We start from the raw sequence: 20062 nt of genomic DNA, 5'->3' as shown, positions 1-20062 counted from the left end.
TTGGGCATGAAAAGCTGGTTCCTCTAAGCTTCTGGTTCCCTCTTTTGATTTTATATTGAGGTGGCCAGATTTCTTTTGTGTTCAGGAGTTCCCACAGAGGCCCAAGTCAGATGAGGATCAGATGCTCTCAGGCTTTCTCCTAAGGTCTGGATCCCTCCAGGAATGATTTTGGCCTCAGGAATTTGGGGGTTGGACTGGCCTGGGATTTGGGCCCAAGAAAGATGCTGGTCTAGGGCAGGTGGTTGCCATGCCACTCAGAGATGCAAAGGAAGATGGGGGCATGAGGCAGCCCCAGGTTCCCCTGGGGACTGCACTGAGGAGCCAGGTTGGTCTGGATGCAGAGGACCAGGAAGAGGAAAGGTCAGGGCCAGAATGCCCCTGGGGCCCCCAGAAGGAACTGAGTTGCTCTGGATTCACAGGATCAGGAAGGAGTAGTGGTTCCCCAGGTGTCTGGGGCTCCAAGACAAGGAGTGGGACAGCCCCAGGCTAGGAGGAGAGACTGGTGTGGGAGATAGGAGGGTGAGTGAGGCTTGGGGAATCACGGCAAGGAGGGCCCAATTGACTTACCCAGGAGAGAGAGGTTTGTGGGTTCTGCAGGCCCAGGGAAGCAGAGGGAGGTGAGGGCAGGGCCAGGCCCAGAAGCAGTGCTCCTGGGGACCTGAGAAGGAACTGTGTTGCTCTGGATGCACAGGATCAGGAAGAAGCAGTGGTGGTTCCCCAGGTGTCTGGGGTGCCAAGACAAGGAATTGGACTGGATCCAGGCTAGGAGGAGAGACCACTGTGGGAGATTGGAGGGTGAGTGAGTCTGGGGGAGTCAAGGCATGGGGGACCCAATCGACCTACCATGCCAAGAGAAGCCTACAGGTTGGAGAGAGGCCTGCGGGTCCTGCAGGCCCAGGAAAGCAGAGCTCATCCATATTTCTTTATATTGAAGTCTATTTTCATATCATGGATTGACTTATTTCATTCAGCTATTTGTGCTCTGGAATGCATTCCTCACTGATCTCTAAGAACATGTTTATAATACTTCTTTTTAATTCTTTGGAATTTTGTCTGAGTCTCTCCCATACTATAGGATTGATAATTTTTGAAGGAGCTATGTCTTGGTTTTTTATTACTTATATATCAACATTCAGACTTTTGCATCTAGACTTTGTTTATTGAGGTGTTTTTCTCCATGTGTGCATGCGTGCATGCTTGCATGCATGTGTGTGTGCGTGCGTGCGTGTATGTGCGTGTGTGTTTGTGTCTGTGTGTACGGTGGGTGGTAATATAGTTTATCGTCCTTCTTTCAGTAGAGGTTTGTTCAGCTTTTTTTCCTCAGCAGGGTGTGGGGTTCTTTCCACTTCTAGGGTGGTTGTTTGTATCTGTTTGCTCAGGCAGGGGAAGAAACAGACAGGCGCAGTGGTCAGTCAAAGTAAACCTGTTTCCTTTGTGTGCTGGCAGAGTTCCTGGTTCCAAACCCTGTTCTATATTCTAACCTGACCTTTCGCTGGTCTGTACTTCATCTCTGATGGCCTAGGTTACCCCACTGGCTCCCTCCCAGGCCCGGCTGTGTGCCTGCTGCCTAGTGCTGCCTGGGTTTCCCTTCACCTCTTCCAGCCTAAACCTTATCTCTTCCTTGAGCCCTATTTTCTTGATTCATTTAGACTATAATAATTTTCCAGAGGGTTTTTTTTTAGCATGCTTAACTATATTACAGGCACCATTTAAACTAGACTCCAAAGCTTAAAAACTATCTAAAAGCTAAAAAGTAAGTGAAGTCAGAAGAAAATTAAGAGGTGATATAAATAACTATAAATGTCGTACCTTAAAGATCCATGAAGTCTGTCAGACTGAGGAGCATGAAATTATAGGAGCAGACTTAACAGATCTGAAGGCCACTTTGACATTCATGAATAGTAAGGAAACTCACGAGTGGATCAGCAGGTAACTAGACTACATAATGTGTTTCCAAACACGAAGATTAAAAATAGAAGACCGAGGCAACTGGAGAAATGAAATGGCTCAGGGCTTAAAGGCAGTTGTCATTCTTGCAGAAGATCCTGTTCAGTTCCCAGCACCCACGTCACGTGGTTCACGGCCATTTATAACTGCAGCTCCAGGGCATCTGTACCCTCTCTGACCTCTTTAGGCATCACACACATGTGTACAAAGAAAGAGAAAGAAAGAAAGAAAGAAAGAAAGAAAGAAAGAAAGAAAGAAAGAGAGAGAGAGAGAGAGAGAGAGAGAGAGAGAGAGAGAGAGAGAAAGAAAGAAAGAAAGAAAGAGAAAGAAAGAAAGAAAGAAGAAAGAAAGAGAGAAAGGGAGAGAGGGAAGGAAGGAAGGAAGAAGGAAAGAAGGAAGGAGGAAGGAAGGAAGGAGGAAGGCAGGAAGGAAGGAGGAAGGAAGGAAGGACGGAAGAAGGAAGGGAGGAAGGAAGGAAGGAAGGAAGAAGGAAGGAAGGAAGAAGGAAGGAAAGAGGAAGGAAGGAAGGAGGAAAGGAGGAAGGAAGGAAAGAAGGAAGGAAGGAAACAAAGAAAGAAAAAAGAGAAAGCATCACATGTGTACACAAACATAAATTAATTAATTAATGATAAATCTTTTAAAAATAAAGAACTTTATGGCATTTATACCAATTTAAAAAGTGTTAGGGACTGGAGGGATGACTCAGTGATTAAGAGCACTTGCTGCTCTTGTAGTTTCCAATACCCACATCTGGTGGCTTACAACTGTCTGTAACTGTAACTCCAGATCCATGGGGTCCAGCACCCTTTTCTAACTCTGTGGGTACCTGCACTCATGTGCGCATACCCCTAAATAGACACACACATACACATAATTAAAAAACATAAAAAATTTAAAGGAAGTATTAATGCTTACCCTCTTCAAATTAATGACCCTAATTCCCTGTAACAATTTTAAAAATCAAAAGGAGAAACCACAGAATTTGGAGAATCAGAAAATGAGAGAGACAGAATGTTCTACAAATAATTGTAGGGAATAAACGTTAGCGCCAACACTTATAATACTACTAACCATAGTGGTAACGCACAAGTAAAACAATAATATATGGATATGTTTTTCTTTGGCTTCTATTCCTGTGTTCCATTGCAATGTAGTCTTGATATTAACTACAGTAAGTCTTGAATATTATTTATGGTTTGTTTTCGCATGAATTTTAAGATCAACTTTCAAGTTTCCTTGAAAGGGTTTAGTTTGAAGTTCTATGAAATTTTCAGCTTTGGGAGGACTAGGATTAATATCTTTATGATATATAGTTTCTTCAGCCGGGTCTCTTAAGTCAGTCTCTTAAGCAGGTCTGTGTTTGTGTTTTAACTAGACATTAATTTATGTCCTTCAAAAACAGTAATTTCTTCTCAAATATTTGCATTTATTTTTCAGTAAAAAATCAAATACAAATTTCACAAGAGAGAGTCATGTAATTCATTTTATAAGGCTAATGTATATAATTTTGATACCAGAAATGGGAAATCCAAGTAAGAAAGGCATAGAATATTGAGAATTTAGATTAAAAATATACATGAATTTGAATATGATAGTGTTTTAAGTTATTACTAATTTTTTTCAATGAATAAAAGGAACTATTATGAAACTTCCATGCTACTATTAGAAGAGGAAAACCAGTGTTTATTTCAGCATATTTATTTCCAATTTTTATAGACAGTACTTCATTTCTCAAACTTGGACATATGTTATCCTATCATTATCTTTAAGGTTCCTCCTACAAAGAATATATGGATTTTTAAATTTGATACAGTTTTAAAATAAGGGTCAGAAAACTTTCTATGAATGACCAGCCTGATTACAAATATTATGTTTGTGGGTCAATAGGCAAAACTAAGATTATTATGTGTGTACTTACATCACAAGAGAAGCAACAGATTTCCATGAACATTTTGTGCATGTGCCTGTGTCTATGTTGTGGTTACATATGTGTATTAATGTTTGTGTGTGTTGGAGTACGTGTGTATGCATGCAAAGACCCATTGGGACTCTTCCTCAGTCACTCTCCACCTTACTGACTGAAATAGGGGCTTTCAGCTGAACTGAGAGCTCACCTTTATGGCTAGTCTAAGTGGCCAGATTGCTCTGGGGACCCCCTGCCTCTGCTTTCAGACTGCTGGGATTACAGGCAGGCCACAGTACCCACCCAGCGGTTACATGATTGCTGCATGTCCAAACTCGCTCCTTACACTTGTACAGTAAGTGCTCTACCCGCTTAGCCTTCTCCCTAGCCCAGGCATAAATCTTTTATTAATTAAATTTTAAATATCATAAAATTGTGTATACCGGGTACGGTTTTTGTAACCCAGCCTTACAAATATGAAGAATGGAGCCTTTGAGAGGTGTTCTCTAACACAAATTTACCGTGAATGTCTAGTTATTAGTGCTGAACTGTGATATTGTCTGGTGGTTAAGAGCACTGGCTGTTCTTGCAAAGGACCCGAGTTCAAGTCCCAGCACCCATATGGTGGCTAACAATGTCTGTAACTCCAGTTCCAGGAAATCCAGTGCCCTCTTCTGACCTCTGAGGGGATTGATTGTATGACATGAGTGCACCCACCTTCATGCAGACAGTGCACTCATATACATGAAATAAAAAAAATAGCCAGGCGTGGTGGCGCACGCCTTTAATCCCAGCACTTGGGAGGCAGAGGCAGGCGGATCTTTGTGAGTTCAAGGCCAGCTTGGTCTACATAGTGAGTTCCAGGACAGCTGGGGCTACAAGGAGACCATGTCTCAAAAAGACAAAATAATAATAATAATAATAATAATAATAATAATAATAAATAAAGTAGTTTTTTTTAAATCTTTCTACATGTATATATTGGTGCTGCTAAATGCCAATATCAACCCATGAGACATGGCTTTAATTGGATGCATTCACAGATTGGAAGGCACTTTTAGAATTCTATTAACTAAAGGCTAGACTGTCTCTTAGCATGTCATTACATTGCAAATCACTTCCAATTGAAGTTCCTTAATTACATACTAAGTGGATTTTGGAATATGGAAATTTTCTCTACACATGCATAGAGACCTGAAAAACATCACTGTAGTTTGAAGTTAGAATACATTTCTGAGAATTTGTGTAGGAATGGAGCTATCACTTTGAAAAAATGTCTTTTGACAGTGCAGACCTGACCTTACTTGCAATTCAAGCAATGTTAATTCTTATCAAAATGATTTTATCACAGTATGTTTCATATAAGCAATTTTGCCTTGTAATTTTACTTTAAAGCATTTTCAAGACTGAAGGAAGTCTAATTCTAGAACCCTTCAAAGTTCACCAACATTGGTTAAACATAGTTCTTCCAACATTTAAAATGTGGAAGGCATCAAAAAGTTGAAGAATGTATGAAACACAGGTTACAGGTTATCTCTGGCCCATTGGCCATAGTTTACTGATCTCTGATCTATGGAGTTTTAAGTAATTGTATTCTGTGTAAATGTGATTCTTCCCCAAAGCTTTGCAACCAATTATTAACTTTTAAAGCATAGCCAATTTGAATGTTAACTACCCTGATTTGGTGATTCATTGCATACTGTACATATATCAAAATATGACATTATTTCCTGTACATTTGTATAAGTTTTTTAAATCAGAAATTGGTTCTTTCAATTTACATTTATTTGAATAATATGAAATAGCTTTACATAATTATAGGCCATTTATATTTATTCATTATAAACTGGCTGTTTATATTCTTTTTCCATCTTTATTGCAGTAGAATTTTTGCTCTAGTGATCATGCTGCGTGAGAGTTCTCAGCTGTTGTGCTTATTGGACTTACTTTGTATAATTTTTCTACTGCTTCCTCCCATGTAGTTAGCTCTCCTTCCGTTTGAAAGAGCTACCATTGCCTGACCAAGTTGTGTTCCCAAGCTTCTCTGCATATATGCACCAGATGTCCTTCCTACATTGCTGTTTTTCCTTCTTTTCCCTCTTAGCATAATTCTTACAAACCATCCAACATTCATAGCAAGGATCAGCTCCTCCTCTTTTGTGCCTATCTGTGCAAATAACTGCCATTAAAATCTATCACAGCTTTTAAAAATTAACTATTGTTTTATAATAATCTGTCACTACTAGGCTCAAAATTTTTTGAGACTGGAATTATAATTGATCTGTATTCTCCAGCACACTGCCTGGTATGTGTAGGTACTAATTATTTGTTACCGGACGTAAAATAGATAATATTCCTTGTACAGAACTTAGCATAATATATTGTTAAGAAGCTCTCTCAGAGCCAAAACAATGGCACTTGCAGATAGAACCAGATGTTTGGAAGGCAGAAAGAGGATCAGTTGAGCTCAAGAGACCAGCCTGGGCCACATAGTGACTCACTGGCTTTTAAAAAAAAACTGTGTCCATGTGTGTAGACACCCCCTTAGACATTAACTCCTTAAATACACACGCACGCACACACACACACACACACACACACACACAGGTTTTTAATTCCTAATAAAACTGACTACGTCAGTTTGTTTTTTTTAAAAAAAAAAAACATCTATTTTCCGCTTTGGTATGCTATAATTAGTTACAACTGTGATCTCTAAGAAAATTTATCTTCTGGTAAAGAATACTGTTAAATTTCAAATAGAAAAAGATATTCAGCAGTCATATCTATTGTGTAATCTGAACAATATTTCTTCCTTTTAAATTCTCTTTTATAGCTTTACTGCAATTACTTTTTAATCAACCTCTTCTTTCCTTGTTTCCAAAGGATATTCATTATTTTGCCCTAGATAAGGGTGAGCTGGCACTGGCTGAGGTGGCGAGAAAAAGGGCTGCTGACATCGACATAGAGTCGATATCTTCTGGAGTTGGTAAGAATGCCAGTTTGTTACAAGTGCTTTTTGTTTTTAATAGATACTTAGTATCATGTGTATTTATAGGACACTGACTAATATGAATTATGATCTTTGTAAAAAATAAGGTGTCTTTAAAAAAATCAAGAAATGCTACAATGTTGATGAACAAGTTGGAATTGTCTATGGAATGATCATCAGTGATGACTGTAGTCACTGTTTAGCATAATGTAAAAATACGTTGCTCATTTTGTTACATTTTCTTTATTGTGTGTACATGTCTGCATGCCACAGCACATGTGTGAAGAACAGAGGTCAGCTTGTAGGAATCAGTCCTCTCCTACCATGTGCGTCCCAGGCTTAACTCAGGTGGTCACGCTTTACCAACTGAACCATCTCACTCCTGGGTTCAATTCCCAGCACCTACATGGCGGCTACAAACTGTCCTTAACTACAGTTCCAGGGGAATCCAACGCCATCTTCTGACCTCCACGGCATTGCACGACTCGGGTGCATTCATAGACATGCAGGCAATATACTCATACACATAAAAAAAATTTAAGTTATATAAAAAAAGGAAACTTTAAAAATGCTTCTTCGTGCACTTCCTTTTTCTAAGCTCAGTTTCTCTGAGTGTTCCAGGATTGCTAATTGGCTATTGAAATTCCTGTTCCTCTTGTACTTCTAGTCCAAGGTTATGAAAATGCACCCTCAGGATTATAAAAGAATTGATTTCTCTTGTCTGCATGATTCCTATGAAAGCAACATTGAAAAGATTCCCACTTTGGAAGTGCATAAAAATACTGTAGCAGGTGTCTCCACTGACAGGTTGCATCATGCTCGGTGTTTGTGGCATTTACAGCCTAAGTCACTAATTTTCATCTTCTCTTAACACCACTAGAGACCTCGATCTGCAAGGTGGTACTGAAGGAAACCAAGCAGTTTGACCAGGGCATAGCAGTCAAAGATGTTTACTTTTGTACCGTGTAAATAGGGGAAAAAGAGATAATCAATTTTGGTCTGACATAACACAGCCACATGCTTAATGCCTATAAAACATGAAATTGACCTTAAGTATTTAGTGGTTGCAGGAAGATTCTTAAAACATTTGATCTCTTCTATTTCTTCTCTATTTGCTTCTCAGTACTATGTGAAAATTCATATTGCTCATTAGCATGACAAGAGGAGCTAACACAAAGGAAATGCATAAGATGAGACTATAGTTAGAAAATATTTTGAAGAACCAAAATTGGTATTGTCTGGTATAATAAAATGATACTTTAAGTTAAGGCAGCATGGACTTTGTTGACCTATCTACAGCACCTGTTGATTTTATGCTACTTGATTATTTTAGGTATTTCTACTCCCTTATCATCTATTCCCTAAGTAATTCATATGTTCTGTTGTGTTAAATGTCAGAGATAAACTTGCAAAGATTTATAAAAATGGATGAATGGGGCTGGAGAGATGGCTCAGTGGTTAAGAGCACTAACTGCTCTTGAAGAGAACCTGGGTTTGATTCCCAGCACCCACACAGCAGCTGACAACCATCCGTAACTCTAGTTTCAGGGGAATCTGACACCCTCTTTTGACCTCCGCAGGCACTGCACAACACAGGTGCACTTACACATGTGCAGGTAATACACTCATACACACAGAATAAAAATAATAAAATATTTAAAAATGGCTGGGCTAGAAATTATAGGATATGGTATGATAAGAAAGCTGAATCTAGTCTTTGCACCAGACAGATTATTGCCAACACCATGGGCAAGGAATTTACCTTCTCTGTGCCTGGCTTTCCTTTTTACAACATGGTATTATTAGTACCTATGTTGTAGATTATTATGGGATTAAGTTAATTGATTCATGCTTTGAAAAGTATCTGGCAAAGATTAAAGCTCAATAGCTAGCTATTAATAATGCCTTTAAAACTGAATATCTAGCATGTAGTAATAAACATTGAGTGATGAGCTAGAACACCTATAAAATACAGATTTTATTGATTCTTTTTGATTATGCATTAATTCCTACCTATTTAAGTTTCCACACTCCTCATTACATATGGGGATGAGCATCCAATACAGTTTTCTTTGAAAGAAGATTGTACTTTTGTAATTGTGTCATCTGCAGTGTAAGCCTGAGAAGTCACATTGACATCCATTTGTAGTGCAATGTAAACTCTATAGAAGATTTCTTCTTTTGTACTTTCATTCTTAGCCCAGGCTAAATATATTTTGTGAGCTCTTGTCTGATGGCACCCTCGGAATATTCCATGTTAGGTGTTAGGTATGGTATTAGGTAAAGTATTCTGTCTGGAATATTCTTAGGGTGGTATTAAACAAAAGACTACAAAGCACAGAATGAATTTTATCTCCCTCTTAACAATTCTGATTATGTTCCAGGACTGGCAAAGCATGCTAGCTATCCTTTACCAGGGTCCTTCTGGTTACTTGGCCATCTCTAGGGTACAGTCCTCTTGCTTTTGTTTACCAGTATATCAGCAATACAGTCGCATATCATTAAAAATTATTCAAAAATCTTGATTTTTAGTCCATTTTCTTTTTCCTAAGGTGCATTTTTGGTTTTAGTAAAATCATGGTACTATGTAAAGGTGCATGGAAATTATTCTCAATAGATGATACATGGATGAAAGTAAAGATTTGCTTATAAGGTATCTTGTTCTACCAAAAACTAAACAAGAAATCAAACACCCAAATCAGCAATTAGCCTGGCTAAGGGAATGGACAGTTCTGAAAAGTTGGAATATAAATGGCCAACCCAGTAGCTATCAGAGAAACGCAAATCAGCATCGAGATACTATCGTATTCCAGTGAGAACAGACAGTCATTAAAAAATAGAGCTGGAGAGGTGACGTAGCCATTAAAGGCTAAGGCCAACAACCAAAATGTCAAAGAAAAGAAATAACAAATGTTGGCAAGAATGTGGAAATAAGGGACACAGTGCTAGTGGGAGTGTAAAGTGTCTGGCTATGTGGAAGCCAGTGTGGAGGTGGATTTCATATATATCTATATCTATATATGAATATATATGGCATTTTTCAGCCATAAAGAATAAAGACTGTCATTTGCAGGAAAATGGAGACAGTGAATACAATCATATGAAGAAGTAAGCTGGTCTCAGAGACAAAATCATGTTTTCTCTCATTTGTGATACCTAAAGAGATGCATAAAATCATGTGTGTGTGACATAAAGGTAGACATGAAACTGTTCAAGCACACAAAGGGGACTAATAGGAGAGGGGAGAGGGAGAAGGAGAGGAGAATGGGGAGCGGGAAACATGGGGGTTCTGCTCAGTGCACAATATAGTCTTGTATGAAAAATTTAAAAATAGTGTCTTGTTCTAAACTTACATTTCTAAAGAAAAGTTTAACTCTCTGACTTCAGTTGTCATAACCAGGCAAGTTACACTCACAGAAGTTTTCACTGTAGATCCTGAGCACTCCTCTTATGAATGGGAGACCTGTGCCATTCCCCTGAATTAAAGGGAACCGAATTGCTTGTTTAGCAGGTGTTTTGACCTAAAGCTGTATTTATAATAAAATATAAGATTAAGTGTTGCTTAGTCAAGTTGCTTACTGAAACCAAACAGTTTAATGGAGATGTGGGGCACGCGCCCGTGTGTGTGTGTGTGTGTGTGTGTGTGTGTGTGTGTGTGTATGCTATTTTTCTTCAGTCAGGGATATCCTCTTGTATTACCTGAACATCATGACTTCTCTCTTCAGGTTGCCTCAATAACTGCAAAAAAACATGATTAGAAGGACTCTAGGCTATTTAGATTTTCATGAGTGGTATGTTGTTTTACAAATACTGGGTAAATTTTCTACTGAATTTCGGTTAGTTCTTATTCTTTATTTTTAGCTAAATTGCGCTTGTACCAGATACTAACCATGTTCTCTGTAAGACTAAGAAGTAAAACAAGTTGTACACATGCATGAATATTCAAAGACAAGAGACAGATAAAATGTGAAAGAGAAAAATACTTCTTTTAAAACTCCTGTCTTTTTCAGGATTAGATGTACTCATGAGTGTGTACTATGCACCTCAAAAATGCATAGAGATGCTCATTTCACTATTTATGAAATGAATAGTTTTTCAAGGTAGCAGTCCAGATATTAGAAATGGATTCGCTGAAGCAGAAGAAATATCTGGCAAATATCTTCACATCAGGCATTATGTGTGCTAAGTTTTTATAACCTTTCTTCTGTTTATTCAAAGTAAGATAATTTGATATGCCTGAGTATAACATATCACAAAGACTCAAGTTAGGAATTTCAAGAAATAATAAATATTTTAAGTAGTGATTCTTTTTCAAATCATTTGATTATTTTCAGGTTTTTGTAATTTATTTATTTTTGTCTTGAGACAAGATCTCACTATGTAGCCCTGGCTGCCCTGGGACTCACCATATAGATCAGGCTGGCCTCAAACTCAAGAGCCTCCTATCTCTTCCTCCTGAGTGCTGAGATTAAATGTGGACCATCATGCCCAGCTAAAAAGGTTTTAACTAAGAAATATTTTAAATATTTATGCAGTGTATCATCTTTTTTTTTCCTATTACTTACCAAAGAATTGAGTGCAAATGCTTAAATCCTAGGAAAATCTTTTTACTCAGAAAAAAAGGAAATACTTGGCCATTGGATAAACAAGCGACCTCTGAGTTTGTGGATTCCAGCAGAGTGTTTTCTGGCAAATATAACTACTTCGAGTTTGCACATTTCTTTGTTGACGAACAATTCAAATGATAAAATGGTGTTTCCCTCAAGTACCACAGCTACTCTCCCTTTTTCCCCTTTTATTGTGTGGTTTGTGTGTTTATGTATGGGTTTGGGGGAGGTCAACACAGTAGGGTTTTTCCTCTATGACCCTCCACCTTATTTTTTAATCAAATATTTGCAGTTTTCACACAGGTTTTTTTTGTCCTTTTGAGACAGGGTCTCCCTGTAGCCCCAGCTGTCCTGGAACTTGCTATGGAGACCAGACTGACCTCGCTCTCACAGAGATCTGCCTGCCTCTGCCTCCCAAGTGCTGGGATTAAAAGTGTGAACCACCATGCCTGGCTTCATACAATATAATTTGATAGTGCTTAGATCCCCTCCCCTGTGGGGCTGGAGAGATGGCTCAGTGTTTAATAGCACTGACTGTTCTTGCAGAGGACCTGAGTTTGATTCCCAGCACCACATGGCAGCTAGCAACCATCTATAACTCCAGTTCTAGGAGAGCTGACACCCTCTTCTGATCTCCACAGGTATTGCATGACACAGGTGCACTTACACACATGCAGTCAATACACTCATATACATAATATAAAATGATAATTAAAAAATAAATAAATAAATATATCCTCTCCCCTAACTGTACCTTCCTGTATTGCTCCCCACCCAATTTAATGTACTCTATCACATATATAATAACTATTTTATATTCCTATCAAGATTGTATAAGGGTTCTGTTCTCCCTGAATTCTCAACAGCATTTGTCACTGGTTATTTTGTTAATGGTAGCCACTCCAATGGAATCACAGCGTAGTTTTGATTTATATTTTCTTGTTGACTAAGGATGTTGAAGGTTATCTTTTCATATATCTACTGGCTATTTTTATATCTTCTTTTGAGAACTGAGGGGTGTGTGTATGTGTGTACGTGTGTGTGTGTGTGTGTGTGTGCGTGTGTTGTGCTGGTTGGGGGTGGGGCACAGGTAATGTCCTAGATTATATTGGAGAACAAGGAAAGCAACCAAAGTTCTCAGGTCTGTACTGGAAAACTAGGCTCAGGACTTTCAAATCCTGCCCAATAGCAAACCACCTGTGTGAACAGAGGCTGCAGAAATCAAGTAATAGCTGGACTTGAGTTTCACCAATCTCAGTCGCATTGGCAGCAGACTGCAAGATGACAGCTCTGGAGGATGCACAGTCTGCTGGCCCTGGCTCAGCAGTTCTCCTCAGATGGTGGCTATCCTGTTATTCTCAATCTGCTCCTTACCACAGAGAACAGAGCCACCACCCTTAAAGCCCTTTATAGCCTGAGTGTCCTGAAGCCTAACCTTTTTAATAATGTCCTGGCCCAACCCTCCTCTCTAAAAGTGACTCCTGGCTGCCTCCCACCCAGACACTGTGGAAGGGTGTTCTCAGGCTCTCTAGTATACTGTTGTTTTCAGGTCCCCACGGTAGCTCAGCCTCAAAAATTAAGTGCCCCGCCTCACCCCAAGCAACATGGTGCCTGGCTACAGCACTTTAAGATACAGGGAGTGACAAAATAGTTTGTTGTTATTTTTGTTAAAAAATAGATTAATGCTGGACTGCCACAAAGAGGGTGTCACTGTCAAATCAAGCCCTCTACTGGATTTAAGCCTTGTGAGAATTTCGGTTTATCCTATGACGAGGACTGCTTGCCAATTGGATGTGGTTTAGCCACCCTCCCCCAACCCCCACCCCACCATGGACGCTCACACTGGGGAGCTGGAGCAGGAGCCATAGGCTCTTTCCTACATTTTGCTACATAGCCTTTCTGTTTCTCCTTGCCTTTCAATTGTCCTATTTTCTTCTGTGATTCCTGATGCTTTTCCCCTTTCTTGAAGTCTATTTATTCTTACCCATCTGACTTTTCTCATTCAGAGTCACAGGGTAACAGCTTTTCATCTACCATCTTGCCCCAGAAGCTCATATTTCTTATAATATATTTTTTAATTTATAAATTGAAACAACCAGCCATATATAAAATAGAAAAGTGTGTGTACAGAGATAGAACTCTTAAGAGTGGTCTGTGTGCTTTGGTCGTAGGACATAAAAAAAATCAAGTTGGAACTGAATTGGCAATTTCCTCCCCACTGGCAATTTCCTCCTGGCTGGCTAGCACTCATAGTGCGAGAAGGTGCTATGAAGGCCATTGACGAACTGTTATCAACAGTCTTAACACAGCTCTGGACCCTGTATGCTACACTCCCAGCTGTCCAGGCAAGACTGGTATAGTAGTGACAAGTCTGTTATATCCGTAACCAACCATTTTCTGATTGGGTGTGAGATCTGTTCGACAGAAGGGAATTCGCATCTGTTCCTGTAAACCTGGTCAAAAGCACCTTGTGGGGGAGGTCATAAGCCCTCATAGGGGAAGCTACTGCTGTCATTTTGCTAAATAGAAATGATAAGCCTGTCAGATTATCTTCTAAATATTTTGTTTATGCCCATAGATCAGTACTGCTGTCAGCTTTGGTCAAGGAGGCTTAGGGAGTAATGGTTACTACAGAGACTCATAAATGGTCCAAGTGCTGAAATAACTGACTGTTGAAAGCTGAACTCTAAATGGGATATCTGTATTACCCTCTCCAAGACTCAGGGAATGTGGTGGAAGAGAGGATTGAAAGAATGTAAGAACTGGGGCAAGGGGTGGAATATGAGGAATGCTTTCATCCAGGCCTGACACGACCATTGCATTTATGACCTCTCATCAGCTGAGATTATCATCACAAGACCTGTACAAGATTGGACCTATCCACACCCTATCACCGAGTGGGGTCATGAGGCCCCATCCCTTCCTGAGACTATAAATGCAGTTAATGATTGTCAGGAGAGGGAGAGAGATTTTCTTCAGTGGTATAGCCACTGATCAAGTACCAAGGCTCCAATAAGTAGCTCCCTACTCATGCTCCTGTAAGCAACCCGAATGAAACCTAGTGGATCACAAGAAAGGAGTAAAGGAAGGGAGGGAAGGAAAAGACAAGACAATGGAGCATTGGCTGGGGAGATGAGGGGGCTCAGCAGGAGATGAAGGGGCAAGAAAGGTCATGGGGGCAAATATGATCAAATTACATTGTGTATATATGGAAGTATCACAGGGAAGCCCATTATTATGCATAATTAATACATGCTTTTTAAAAAGGAACAGTGCCTGTTTGCTCACACACAGGTCCATATGCCTGGTTATCATTGTTTGTCTTGAATTTCTAGTTGAACTTTGTAGTAGTGTAATTTTTAGTTTGATTTTTCATTTAGTTATTCCAAACCCGTTGACTCTTCATAGGTGAACTTGACTTACCTTAGTGCTTCCTTATACCTTGAACTCCTGAAGTCTGGTTATAACTCTTACCAAGGGTCACTATTCCTTGGTCATGGGTGCAGTCTTTGGAGCCAGTCTATTTGAGTTCATACTTACATTGCTGTGTGTAACCTTCCATGTGCTTGAGTTGTCTTCATCTGTTTAATTCAGAAGATGCTATTGTAGTAGGTACTTCGGATGTTTCATGTGTGCTTAAATGAATTTATATATTTACAGTATTCAAAAATGGCGCCTGCCACCAAGTACGTGCCAAACGCATGATTATGGTTGCTTACTGTCATTACTTTGCTCAAACCCAGTAGTTACTTTCATTAATTAGTTTCCCTATTCAACAGTTACTTACTGGGTTCTTGTACCAAGCACTGTTCTAAGCAGCACAGAAAGAGCACATAGGAAAGCATGTAACTTATCTTCAAGTGGAAGACATATAGGCAACAAACAAATATTATTTTAGATGGAGAGTACGTGCTAGAGAGAACAAAGCAATAGGGAGGTACTTGGACAAAGGTGAAGGTCGGTGTAACGTTTTGTATCAGTTAAACTCTCTTTAAGATAAAATTTGAAAGACCCTTAAATTTAAAGGTCTAAAGAAACACAGAGGCTCCAAAATAGGAGAGTAAGATTTTCTGACACACATACCTGCCCTGGGACCCAAGACTTGAGCACTTTAGAGGATGTGGTACTTCACCTAGGAAGAGTGTACCTCATTGGATAGAATTCAGAGACACCTATACAGGGGCTGTGATCCTGGAGACCTACTAGAATATGGCTGCTATAGTGATACAGGGGAGAAGCGGGGTCCCCCTCGAGGGCTCTTAGTCTTTATTTATAAAAGAATTTAAGAATGGATTCAAACAGAAGCTTTAGGATAATTTTATTAGAATTTAAGGAAGACTCCTCAGGGCAGGCAAGCCATAAATCTCAGCAGTTGCCTTGAGGAGGAGAATGGAGGGGAGAAGAAAAAAGCCCTAAAGCCATGCTGATTTAGAGTCTGCATGGAGGTCAGAAAAATGGTACATGGAGGACTAGAGCCCTTACGGAGAGGAGGGGAGAGGAGCTTTAGGGAAAAAGGTGAAGAGACCCAAAATGGTGGGGCAGCATAAAGCATTAAGGAAAATGGTTAGAAAAGAGATACAAAGAAGAAAGGGAGAGGTTACATTTTCTAAATTCTTCAGAATTAGACAGGAAAAGTTCTCCATCTCCTAACAGTGTTCTGCCCATCTCTTTAGCATAACTTAATATGAACCTACCTTCCTGGGGGTGGTCTGATCATCCACAAAACTGAAAAGCTGGGTCTTTATCTAGGCTATAGATTTATTCTCCTGACCATCCTTCTCCCAGGGGGCTTCCTGCCACTCTAACAGTAAGAGGTCAGATGTGAAAATCCAACCTGATCTCTTGATTGGAAGAAGAAAACAGAGAAGCCCTATGTATGTCAGTTCTTCGGAAAAGTCTTCACAGAGCATTTAGGCATGAATAAGCGTTTACAGAAACACACCTGAGAGAAACCAAGTATGAGGAATGTGAGGAAGCCTTCAGTAGTTCCTGCTGATGATGAACATTAAACTGCTGGAGGGAAACCCTTTGAATGTAAGGAATTCAGAAAATCTTTTGGAGAGCCCTTGATCTTTCTTTTGTAATCGGAATTGAATCCACAGTCTTTATAAATCTTATGGAATATAAACAATGTATAAGAGCATTCAGTTAATTAGTTTCCCTAAAAACATGAAATCTCATTCTGAGGCTGCTTGGTGAACTTAAGGTTGTAGGAAAGATCATAATCTGCTCACAATGTGGCATACAAGAGCTCACTGTGAAGCCGTGATCTATAAGAAAATTGAATTCTTTTTTAATTATTTGCCTTTATTGAATTTTTGTATTAGTACCACAGTTGGTCACACACGGACATTGTCTATCAATTGCCCAGGCCTAAGCAACACATCTACAATGCAACTTCTACCCCTAAGGTGCACGGAACATAGAACAGGGGTAAAGAGGACACTAGTGAATCTCTCAGTTCTCATTAATGCAGATCCCTCATGCAACAGAGGGCCAGGAACACAAAAGATCACTAATGGACAAAACATAGAGATTGAGAGTCTGCAGATTGTGGTCCTTGGACAGGACTCCTATATTAAACTTGAACTCTTTAGAATTTCCCTGAGTTTTAACTAGTATCTGAGGTGGTGTAAGAATGTACTTATTTATCCTCCTCCCCTGTCCCCATTTCTCTTCTTTCCCTTCATAGCATCAATGTCATACTAGAGCTTTTCTTTTGAACTGAACATTTATAACATTTCATTATCCATTTATCAGTTGATGGACGTCCAAGCTGTAAGGAAATATGAGGTGAGAAAAGAGAGAAGAACTGACCTCCATGGAGCATAGGGTTTATTAGGGAACAAACTTGAGAGGTCAGCTACCTGCAGCCTGGGGACCCAAGGAGATGGACACCCTCTCATGGCCTGGGATCTGGAGGAGGAATAACTACAAACTCAGGGTTTTTATATTTTTCTCCCTTCAAGGAGGGGCCAAGGGGTCAGGAGCTGAAGTTGAGTCATATTGGGAAGGATGGGTACAGGGTGGGTTTCAGGGCAATTAAATCATGCAGAGCTCTGGTTCAGAGACTGCTCTGTGATCAAGATTGAGTCATAACAGAGGAGCCAATGTGGGAGGTGAATTTCCAGGAAGGCGGGTGGCAATCCTGTAAGAAGCATTCAGGACCTAATGTTTCTCTATCATAAGGTGCTTCTGTTTTCTAGTTATGGTAAATATTGCAACAATTAACATGACCGAGTATCTCTGTAATATGATATAGAGTCCATTGAGAACTTGCCAAGGCATGGTATAGCTGAATCATAGGTAGACCTGTGTTTCTCTTTTACAATTCTCCACCAAGATTTCCAAAGTGACTGCAGCCCCACTATCAGTGAATAAGGTTCCCACTTTCCCCACATCCTTACCAGCATTTGTTTTCTTGATCTTAGCCAGTCTTACTGGTGTAAGATGAAATCTCAAAGTAGTTTTAATTTGCATTTCCCTGACTGCTAGGGATGTTTAACATTTTTTTAAATATAGGCATTTTTATTTCCTCCTTGGAGAACTCTCTTGTTCAGATCCATAGCCCATTTTCTGATAGGGTTTTTTGTTTTCATTATTCTTTATTTTTTAGTTCTTTCAATATTCAGATATTAATCCTCTGCTGGATATATAGCAGGCAAGAACACTAAGGTTGTTGGAAAAAGCCATAGGGAAACCCAAGCTTTCTTAATAAATATATATATAATTTTAGTTACATATATCATATATCATATCACATAATATATCATTGGAGTTATAGCACACAGAGGATAATGTTCTCCCAGGAGCCATAGACTTATCTAACAAACAGCCCAGTGCCAGGCAAGGGATACCTCTCTTCAAGTTCTTGGTCAGGGGTGGGCAAGTGTCCAAGAAACCCCCCAAATAATGCAGGCTATTTCATTGCTCTTGGTTGCCTCCCAGAACTTGAAGGTAAGAGCCTATTGTTGAAGACACCACACACTTCCGTGGCAGGACCTAGAGAAATCAACCTAGTATTGACCTCGAAGCCTCTTCCCTGAGGACTATCTCTCAAAGTGTCAGAAGCTTGCTATATAAGCTGTCAAGGGAGAAAAGTTATCCATAGTATTGCCTAACTGAAAATCCTGTGAACTACAATAATGACCATTCTACCAAGATAGTCCCAATGGTGCAGTAGAGGCACTAATGTCCTGGCAGTTACCAAGAGCTGTCTAATTGGACTTAGGGCATGCTCATACCAAGTACTGTAAACCTAACCAAAAACCCATGGCTGGAGAGATCATAGACCCTAGAGGAGAACTTGCTACCAACTACCATTTTACTAAATTAATATAGCTTCCAACTGTATTCTAAATACTTTATACCCATGGATAAGTGCAGCTCTCACCCCTCATCAAAGAAGCTTCTTTTTGCAGTAGATGGCGGGTATTATAAAGAACCACAACTGGTCAAAATGCAGAGAATAAGTGACCATGAAGTGCCTAGCCCCCAAATGAACATCTATGTCCAACTCACACCTTCAGGGACCATCGTGGAAGAGCCCGTGGAAAAACTATAAGAGCCAGAAGACTAGGAAGACTGCTGTGAGTTAGTGTCATATGGATATGACAGAAATGTTGCACGCATGGACTCTCAGCAGTATGTTTGCACATGGCCACATCAGTAGAAATGCTAGCATGGACTGGGGAAAGGTTCACAAGACCCTACCCCTAGTTGAAGAGCTCCAGGCGGTCAATGGCTATTAAGGGAAGAAGAATCTGTTTTCTTCAGGGACAAGCCCATTGATTGAGTGCCCTGCCTAAGAGCTCTAAACCCATGTACATATGGGCAACATTAATTGGACTCAGTAAAGTGTGCATGTGAGTGTGTGTGTGTGTGTGTGTGTGTGTGTGTGTGTGTGTGTGTGTTTAGTAATCATAAAACAAGAGGTCATGAATTTGAGAGGAGTATGTGGTGGGGACATAGGAGATGGAGGGAAAGAAAGTGGTGCAAATGATGAAAACTCAGTGTGCTCATGTGTGAAACTCTGAAAATAAAAGTGAAAATTAAAAAGGAATGCACTTATTGATGCAAGATATATGAAAATGCCATTAGTCTGTTTTGTGTCACTTGTGATCTCACAATGGAGAAAAACTTAATGAAACTTGAAGTCACCTTTTACAATTGGAGTTGACTAAATGGTGTTCACATGCTAAACAGAAGCTACGTGCTTATAATAGAGGGTTTACTTCACTGTCTTAACATTTTGAATGGTGACTGTGATATGGCTTTCCTGGATGCTTCTGCAAATGAACTTGGAATGTTTTGAGTATTTCAGTATTTGTCTATCTTATGACTTCAATTATAAATTTCTAAATTCCATCCCATTCCCTAAAAGTTGGAATATATGAATCAGACTTCACGTAAGCGTCTTTGTGGGAAATATAAATCTGAGCACTGTCATCAAATAGATGACAACTACAGCTATTAGAGAAAACGGGAGTATCTTGAGGGTGAATGTAGTTAGGAAATAGGTCAGAGCAGGGGCTGGGAAGGTAACTCAGTTGGTAAAGTGCTTGCCACTCGACCTGAGGACCTGAGTTATATTGCAATCCTAGTATTGGGGAAATG

The 20062-nt window shown here is 39.7% G+C and overlaps 1 protein-coding gene across 5 annotated transcripts in view; it reads left to right on the top strand.

Annotated features, from left to right (window-relative positions):
• Window positions 1-20062, top strand: part of Wdpcp (WD repeat containing planar cell polarity effector) — a 370658-nt gene that overhangs the window by 275662 nt on the left and 74934 nt on the right. For all 5 annotated transcript variants that reach the window (XM_029554805.1, XM_029554808.1, XM_008850627.3 and 2 more), the window contains one exon: window positions 6734-6836. In XM_029554805.1, coding sequence (XP_029410665.1) covers window positions 6734-6836 — 103 coding nt within the window. The remainder of the gene's footprint in view (window positions 1-6733; window positions 6837-20062) is intronic.

Source organism: Nannospalax galili, unplaced genomic scaffold (genome assembly GCF_000622305.1).
Source record: "Nannospalax galili isolate Female #2095 unplaced genomic scaffold, S.galili_v1.0 scaffold805, whole genome shotgun sequence".
Taxonomy (NCBI): Eukaryota; Metazoa; Chordata; class Mammalia; order Rodentia; family Spalacidae; genus Nannospalax; species Nannospalax galili.
This window is presented reverse-complemented; position numbering and strand designations above follow the sequence as displayed.